General features: G+C 38.3%; 1 protein-coding gene across 2 annotated transcripts in view; it reads right to left on the bottom strand.

Moving 5' to 3' along the window:
• LOC107596831 (cdc42-interacting protein 4 homolog) overlaps window positions 1–5,599 on the bottom strand; it is a 29,581-nt gene extending 23,982 nt beyond the window's left edge. The window contains exon 1 of one of the 2 annotated variants that reach the window (XM_016287676.1): window positions 5,276–5,599. In XM_016287676.1, the coding sequence (XP_016143162.1) occupies window positions 5,276–5,299 (24 nt within the window). In that variant the 5' untranslated portion in view covers window positions 5,300–5,599. The remainder of the gene's footprint in view (window positions 1–5,275) is intronic. The other variant, XM_016287678.1, reaches the window with a different exon arrangement.
• Between the last annotated feature and the right edge of the window lie 4,168 nt (window positions 5,600–9,767).

Raw genomic sequence — 9,767 nt, 5'->3', positions numbered from 1 at the left:
TGATGCCGGAAAGTTATCATATTCATAAGTGCAACAAGTAATTTGCATGTGAAATTAGAAACACGTTCGATTCAGACGATACTTCTGGGCTGATTATAACGTGGACGTTAACTTTCCTCATGAAATGTGTGTGTAGGTCCGACAATAGCATCCACGATGTCATCGCTTGTGGCCAGTGCACTCTTAAGCAGTTATGAGCAGCAGGCTGTGAAATATGTGTGAAATCTTTTATTTTTATCACTATGGCCATTTGACTTATAGCAGTGTCCAGTGTTTCCTATACATTGAGTTATTTGTGGCGGCTCGTCACAATATCAAAACTGACCACCACAAACAGATTTTTCCAAAAGGAATTTTATTCGTTGAATAAAATGAGCGCTTCACGTTTCAAAATTAAAATGCAGCGCAGGTGTTTTTATATGAATGTATCTTTGAAAAGAACCAACTGTCTTCAGAAAAGCTTCGATGTCCTTTTCATTTCGTCTTTCCTGTAATGCCTGATGAAGTAGCGCTTATTTGATTACAGCCTTTACCGGGGAAACCGCTATATCTCCAGCTCCCAAAGCGCCTCCTGCTGGCAGAGAATTGATTTGCAGTCTGTGGGAAACACTGGGGTCTGTGAGCAAACATAAACAAAAAGCATGCTTCAGAACTGTTTTGAGAAGGTGCTTAAGTTTTGAGCCATGTATTATTACTCTAAATTGGGCTACTACTACTATTACTATCTTGTACCCTGCAATAATCATTTGCTCAAACTCACTTTTATGAGATGAAAAAAAAAAAAAAAAATCGGCCAAAATAATCGGCATCATATATCGGCCATCGGCTGCCCTGATTTCTAAATATCGGCATTGACATCGGCCAGTGAAAAACCCATATCGGTCGACCTCTAGTCTACAGGGTTACAGGGTTAGTCTATATTTGAAACAACCCAGCATTTTGTGTGTAATACTTCATAATAGGGCTGCACGATAAAATGAAATGGAATCGAGATCGCGATTCGACAGAAGCTGCGATTGTCATGCGTATCTTTCAGTGTGGCACGGTTCTGTGATCAGCAGTAAATCTCCATCCAAAGGCCAGAGGGCGCTCTCGCGCTGAAACTCCAAATACGCCTCGCAGAAGAAACCCAGAAAATACCTATCGCTGCAGCTGAATAAACAGAAGATTCAACTGCTTTCATTGATTCAACGTGACTAATAAACACACGACTACGGCAATATATGGTTTATCTTAGTTCTTATTATTATAATTTTCATTAAAATAAAGTATATTTATTGCTGCTGATTACAGAACCAGCTTTTTTAACTAAATGCGCATGACAATCGCATTCGATTAATCGTGCAGCCCTACTTCATAACATTACTTTTTTTATTGCATTTCTCAAATAAATGCAGCCTTGGTGAGTATAAGAGACTTCTTATAAAACATCTAAAAAAAAAAAATCTAAACTATTTGGTTCCAAACTTTTTTTTTAAATATAAGGGTAAAAAACTAAATCTAGCTGTTTGAGTATTTTAGAGCTAAAATACATAAAATAAATAAAATAAAATAAAAACCTTCACTTGAGAATTTATGACTTTTTATCAAAATGTGTTTTGACGAAAAGTTGAAAATCCGGGTTCCAGGTTTTCCATGACCATAGGAACCCTGCACTGCTGTGATCATCAAGTGTTTCAACACTACATATGATGACATTGAGAAAATAATCTTCACATTATATAGTACACATTATTTACACCCATTAATAAACACTAACATCATGCCATCCGCAATGCTGATGCGAGTTATGTGAAAGGGCCATTAATGAGCTGTCCTGTCTCTGCCCACACAGAGAACATCCCAGAGATTCCCTGCCTGTTCGCAACCTATGATCCTATGAAGCTATCTGTGGGAGGCAGGGGGTTCCTCAGGGCTTTAAACTCATCCTGCCACAAGCGTTTGAGCAGACAGGACACAGGAAGTGGAAGTCTTCTCCCCTTCCTGCTGTATTTCAGTGGCGCTCAACAAAAATATGAATATCACATGCCATTTCCTACAGCACGCCCGAAGCAAAACAAAAACAGACCTAGGGACTAATTTGACAAACATTTGTCAGCATTTTCCCAAAGAAAAAAAACCCATTTGAAACGGTCCAGTTTGGCTGTGTTTTTCCCTTTTCCCAGTTCCTTATTTGGTGGGGCAGTGTGTTACATTTCAAGTACGGGCCTGACCATTTTTGAGAGCCGATATCTTGAAACACCCCCCACCCCCTCAGTGCTACCTCCATCCGCCTGGACCTAGATATGTGTTTTGAAGTGGGAAGGAGGGAGGTGCCTTTGCGATGACATTCCTAACAAGCCAGGCCATGTCCTGACTCCACCTCCTCCTCCTCTCTCCTCAAAATGGAGACCATTAATATAGAACAAGAGAAGAATTTCCTACCCCCTCACAACCCACTCACTCGCAAAAATAGTGCTTTTCAACTTCATTCAAACCAAAGCCACAAGAGGCAGTTGTTTATGTCGACGATAATCACAAGATAAGCTTCTGCTTGTATGCAAATATTTGTACATCAAATTTGTACATAAATGTTTGTGGTGACAAACCAGAATGCCAATGCGGTAAGAAAAGGAACGTCACAAAGAAATGTTAATACCCACAAATCAGAAGTAATAGTTTTATTATTTATAGAGACATTATTCTCATTACTGTAAATATAGTTTTGAACTTTAAAAAAAAATCTGCATCAATTAAATTAAGCACATTATATACAACTGCGATGTATATTTAAAATGGTATTTTAGATATTATTTTATTTATTAATTTATAAATTAAATGCATTTAGTTTTTTTGCATTACAGTAGGCTACTGAGAATTTATGGTGTTCAATATGCTTTCAGTAATAACACTGAAAATAATCTTTAAAATATCTGAATTGTCTTAAAAATAGGCTAAATTTTCACGTGATTGACTATATAATTTATTTATAACCAAGGCATTTCTTGACAGTTCTTAAAACTCACATGAAGAAATAAAATGTTCAAGGGTTAGTTCATCCAAAAATTATAATTTTGTCATCATTTACTAGCTCTCATCAATCCAAATTCATAAAACTTTGGGAAATCTTTGGATATTTTTAATATTTATCAGTCTGTTAGAAAGTCCAAATAATCAACGTTTAAAATTTCTAAAAAGTATATAAAGGCTTTGGATTGATGGAGAAAAACAACTTTAAAAATATCTTAATTTTTGTTCAAAGTGGAGCAAACTAATGGGTTTGGAATGGTTTTGTGGTTGATCTAAACCTTTAATGCAGTTTATTCACTAAAACAACTCTCTAAGATTTGAATCAGCGGTGGCTTCAATCAAACTTCACACTGACTGCTATCATCACAATCTTAAAACCAACAGAGATCCCCTTTGAAAACTTTCATTCAAGCTATAAAAACAGTCCGAGACATAATTTACAGCAGGGTTCCTCTTATCTGTAGCATTGTATTCGGCTCAGTCTTGATCCCTCCCTTGTACTTTTCCGCCATCATTAACTCCTCCTTCCCATAATGCAAAGCTATTCTCCCAGCCTGAGCAGAGAGTACTAGTCTACAATCTCCCCAATACCAGAGTCCACAGCGAAATGCCACTGTCCTTCGTCATGCTCTAATGATTTAATAAGGAGCCTGCTGTGCAGCATTTTTCAAGACATTCAGAAAGAATTCAAACAAACACTAAAACCAACAAAAAATAGCCACTCTCTCATCGGTAAACGGAAATCTTGAGCTGCCAAAATAGCTAGTGGATTAGCAGCAAGATGAGTGGACAGATGCCATAGTGTAGCCATGGGAATGGCACTTAATGACTAACCCGACCCAAACCAATTAGGTTAGACATTGCTTAGAGTGACGGTAAACCAATGCAAGACTTATGAGAACCACTGCACGCACTTCCCACCCACCAGGAATGCCTGAATTGTCTACACCTGAGAAACAAGTCCACACGAACCCTAGCTTTCACTTCTGTTTGCTACCAAGCTGAAACTACAGTAATTTCCCAGGCTGGCAGTGGCGTCCCTCAAAAAGTACGGAAAAGGGAAACTTTCTAGTGAAGCAGAACACCAAAATAAACAGTGATGTGAGCTGGATGATGCGTTTTTATAAAATTAGGGCAAAACTAATTAGGCTGGTGCAGTAGAAGATGGAAAGGGGACAGCGGACAGAGGCCTAGGGGGAGCAACAGCAACGAGGTCAAACAATCCCCACCCACTTCAGCGCAACGCTCCATTTACACTCTGCAGGCATGTAGAATCTGCCTTTAGTCAGAAGAGGTGGGAACCTCTGCGCAGATGGGACATTATGGGATGGCGGTCAGGGAAATGGGGCAAATTGATGAGCAGGATGAAATACAGGTGATGATGACACAATCAGAAACATGCGCTGACTCTGTTTCTCTAACCCAGTTCTACATTGTCAAAGAGCTTTGAATGCTTTAGTTGCTGGCAACAGTGGACCCTAAAAATGTGCCACTTTTGGACAAATTCAATGCTTCAAGCAAACCCAGTTGGTGTCACCAAAGAAAGATCATCAATACATGAGCTATTCTTTGTCAGGCGCCACTGATAAGCAGAGACTGCTTATTAAACTCCTCCAAATGATCTACAAAAAATAAACTGAAACCAAACAACAAGCTTTGTAACATCAATTCTTAAACGAGCAGCTAGCACTTCTCATTAGCAATACTATTAAGCCTGTCTGAGAAGATAAACAAAGCCAAAACACCTTTCCAAAACAGCATGAGACTTAGAAAAACAACCCTACACACAAAATAGTGGTGTTAATGTCAAAAATTGTTGGTTATACCTCACCTATGCCTTATTAACACAAACAACTATCCCCTAAAATAAAAATAATAAGAATTAGCTAAAACAGCTAGATAGATATCAAAATATTCAGTATTTAACATTGAGTTTAGACGGATAGGCTACACTGATTAACGCTGATACTGTTGTTGCTATGATTCTGCTCAACTTTGAGTTTAAGCGGATGTTCACATTAAACGTGGCAATTAATCGAATTAAATGGTGACAACTGACAACTTCAAAAAATTGGGTCATAATATCTGCCAGATAGTCTTTTGATGCATTTATCCTCCTCCACGTTGCAAGTAAATAGTCATAAATCACATTTATTTACGCCCGTGTAATCAATTGAGAGGATTTGGATCGCACCGCATCGGATAATATATTTCTGGGTACAGAAGGATGAAACGTAAACCATAAAACCCTATCCTCCGAACTTACCCAAAGCTCAGAGCCCCAGTCCATGTTCCCAGCTCTCCTGCCACTCCACTCTATCAGGCTGAAAAGTTATCCCAACTTACGAGAGTAACAGATGTCCAAAATAGGATCAAAGGTGGCGAGTCTTTTCTTTTCCCACATTCACGCGCAACGCTGAACAAGTCGCTAACGTTACGGATCTCCAGCGCCAGCTACTTTGCGGTGGCACCATAGAGGGTGGCACAAATACTGTTCGCTGCAAAGCGAGAGAAGGATCAACTGGATTTCATTGCCGCGTCACTCAGTCCCAGATCCCTCATTCTTAAAGGAGCCGCCGGATACAGTTTCCAGCTTTCAGATCATCTGCATGTCTGCAGCAGTGAGAGAACTTCATAAACGGAGACCTTGATTAAATTATTAACACCACACGGCAACAATCATTAACAATGCTTCTAAAAACATCTTGTTCATTGATTAACATTCATTTTGCTTTTTTATACATAAGATATCACAAGGGTCAGTGAGATAACGTGTTGGGATCTATTAAAAGGCTCCAAAAAAGAAAGTTTTTTTGTGCAAAAGTAGCTTGGTATAATCTTTCATTATTGTGCATACTTTTTCTTTTTTATTACATCATTATTATAAAAATAAAAAAACGGGAAGATCACTTGTAGAATATCTCCCAATAGCCTCCAGACTGTCAAACTTGTCTAACACAGAAAGCACATTTCTGGCCTGGAAATTGTCCATCATCTCTCTTTAAAAAAAAAACTAGCAAAAGTAAAAAACTATTTAACACAAAATAAACTTTTTTCTTAATTTGACCAGCTCCTAAGACAACAGCAAATAAATCAGAACCACAACCAACATACAGAAAACCCTTTTGTTGTCTGCCAAGATGATACGTTTTAAATGTTTTTTTTTTTACTCATCTCAAACATTCTTCTGTCACTGAAATTTCATCCATATCATATGCACAAGTGACAAGTGCATGCTGTGCAATATTAGCTTTTAAGCCTGTGTTATATTTTCCGCATGAGCAATCACGGACAGCGCGCACGCGGACTTGTATTTATACACTACCGAAAGCATACGATGATGCAGTAGATCGGCTTGAACAATAAACAAACATTTGAAGAAACAATTGCACATCTGGCTGTCTTTATATTGTTTTATCGACGGATTGTACAGGTTCGAATAGCAACGGGTTTATGCACACAGCTTGCGCATGCGCAGTTGGTGCTTTTGTAGCCTGACCGCGCGAAAAAATGGGAGGCGCGCGGATGTCCGCTCGGAGCCTCCGCGCACACTCTCCGATTACGATTTTTACGTCACGCATACCATAGCGGACTAGCGCACGCGGAAAGTATAACACAGGCTTTACACATTATACCACAGATATTTATTGAATGTTTTTATTTATTGTAACCTGAATGATGTTCAATATATTGTCTTTTTTCAATGTAAGCATATTTCAACTGATTAAAACAGGATAAAACTCACTTAGGGCCAGAGGCGGACTTAACCATTAGGCAAAGGTAGGCGACCGCCTTGGGCCCCCAAAAGCCAAGGGCCCCCTAAAATGCTTTTTATATGCGAGATGCGCGTTCAGTGCTGTCGCACAAATGGTTGCTGTGGTGTTCATTACCACGACAACCCAGCAAGCAATAGCCATCATTTCAAGGTCTCGGTTAAGTATAGACGCGATATAGTCCGGCTATGTGTAACCCACTTCTAGCCCAATAACCTTGAATTTGGTTTCATGTCGTTTTTTGGCAAAATAACTTGTGAGATGTATGATATTCCATCACGTAAGCAAAGTCAACAGCGTTTACAGAGTGTTTGGTTTAATTTCTTGGACATGTTCAATACTTAGCCTGAGCGTAGCCACGATTTAGCTCGTAGTCCGAGCGGCTATCTGTAGCCCACTTCTAGTCAAACCTGATTCACTGTAGTGTTTGGCCAGGTAGCGCATGAGATGGTTGATATCCCATCATGTTCACAATGTCAATAATATCTACAAAGATATAAGTGTTATTTTATGACTTGGTCTATATGTAGCCACGATTTCGCTCTAAATTGGACGGGCTACGTGTGGTCTGCTTTTAGCCCACCTGGAGAAATCGAGGCAATCTGTGGTCTAATTTTAACGGCTTGGCTATAGCCCTTTACCAGTAACCAGACCAGCGATGAGCATGGCCAAAATAGCCTTAAAATTGTTTACATGTAATTTTTGCCCACGCAGCTTCTTATCAAATGCAAGTAAACTTTTGAATCATTTAAATTAGCATTATTTAATATTTTATTTAATTATTTTATAGCATACAAAGATTAATCTATATTAATTTATACAGTGAACACACTCAGAAGAATTGGATAAACTGAGGAGGAGTTTCAACATCTGGAAAAGCGGTTGGATATTGAAAAGATCCGAGCAGCAATGGTCAAAAAAAACAACCCTCCCCAAAACAACATTTCCTCACTAAAGCTCTCATCTTTGACAAAGTCCATCATTTATTTTAATTATTATATTGAATTTATTACTGAACAATGGCTTGTTAGATACAGAAAGAGCATGAGCTAACTGAATAGAATATCTTTGTCACTATACAAGTACAATAAGATTTATTTTGAAACTTCCAAATTGATAGTAAAGCTTAAGAATACAAATCATTTAAAATGGCAATATAAAATTATCAATTATAAAAAGTTTGCAGCAGTATTAAAATCCCATAAAAAAATCCCTTAAAAAAAGTAAACAGTACAAACAGAAAACATAATGAAATAAAATAGTAGGGGTGAATTTATTATTCCATGTACATTTGAGGTTAATGTGTGTACTGGGCTACTTTTTAGTTACAGCAGCTATCACTGTGTTGTTATTAAGTCAGTTGTGCCAGACAATTTTGGAGGCAGAGACAGATTGTGGGGGGCACTAATAGGGAAAAACTTAAACTGCTGGAATAAAGAGTTTTAAAGGGTTAGTGATGGAAAACTTGCAGGTCAATGGGCATCAGTGTTTAAGGTTGGTAAACACGTGTACACGGATGCATATAATCAGGGCCGTTTCTAGCCAATTTGACGCCCTAGGCGACATCAATATTGCCCCCCCCCAAAAAATTATATATATATATATATATATAATTATTTTCAGAGAGTAGTTGCGTGTCACATTCAAATTGGATGTAGTAACGACACTAATTTGTGGAGATTCAGTGCATTGAGTTCCACAAATCTGAATGCATTATTTGTAAATTGACTGTTAAGATAAACATTTTGCACAATTTAGTATCTGTAATATCATTGTGTTGCCACTAGATGCCTGTATGTAACAATCCCTAGTGGCTAAGACATTGCACATAATTTACACATAAATCACACATAAATTAATTTTATTACATTTTGATTTGGATACTATATACTATACTACTACATATTGTTTAGATATTATCAATGGCTACTTTTTTGTCTTTATCTGTTGTTTGTTCAATTTTTTTGTTGTTGTTTCTTGAAACATTGATTTAAAGTGTCAGTTATTGCATTATTATTTCAGTCAAACCCTTTGTTACCCAAACTACATATAAAAGCTTGATCAGTGGCATAAAAGTAACCAATGCAGCTACTTAATCCTTTGCTACTCGTTAAGGTGTGAACGTCCCCTTTAAATAACGTGACGCTCTGCCCTCTATGCTCCCATTAAGCGCTGTTGGAAGTGAATGAATTGATTCAGCATTTCGACACCTCCGTAAGGATGCATTTAACTCGACAAAGCAGTCTAATAAATGATCTATTGATCTTGTGAATTAGGGAATTTTACTATAAAAATATTTTTTAATTGGATGTTAAAGTTTATATGGGAATATTACATGACACGCTGATCCTTTAACAATGCATTGGCGCAAAAAACGCAGACCTTTTGGACAAATGTGCCACAAAAGTGCCACAAATACTGCTAAAACAAAATACAGATTTTGTGCACTTTATTTACTGTACCAATATTTTAAATTGGCCTTTGAACTTAGCTTTATTGCATGGCAAAAAAAAGTGTTACCTTGCCAAAGCACTGACAGAGCCCACTGATCTAACGGCGTTGTTGAGCACTCCAAATGCAAACTTTGCATGCAACAATCAGGCAGTAATTGACAGCACTCTGATCTAGTGGCATACAGGCATCGTCAATTTTAAATTGGCCTTTGAACTTAGCTTTATTGCATGGCAAAAAAAAGTGTTACCTTGCCAAAGCACTGACAGAGCCCACTGATCTAATGGCGTTGTTGAGTGCTCCAAATGCAAACTTTGCATGCAATAATCAGGCAGCAATTGACAGCACTCTGATCCAGTGGCATACAGTTATCGTCAGATTGACAGTACTCTCGCCCAATAATGTTGGGGGATCCAGTGGGGACGGCAGTCATATTTCAGGGTGACCGTGCCACTCTTTATCACAACCCTGCTAAAAGTGCCAGTACGTGCGCTCATTGGCGCCCCTTCAGCTGGTGGCGCCCTAGGCGACCGC

Source organism: Sinocyclocheilus grahami, unplaced genomic scaffold (genome assembly GCF_001515645.1).
Source record: "Sinocyclocheilus grahami isolate Dianchi unplaced genomic scaffold, SAMN03320097.WGS_v1.1 scaffold223.1, whole genome shotgun sequence".
Classification (NCBI taxonomy): domain Eukaryota; kingdom Metazoa; phylum Chordata; class Actinopteri; order Cypriniformes; family Cyprinidae; genus Sinocyclocheilus; species Sinocyclocheilus grahami.
The sequence above is the reverse complement of the archived record's forward strand: the minus strand, read 5'-3'. Positions and strand labels throughout refer to the sequence as shown.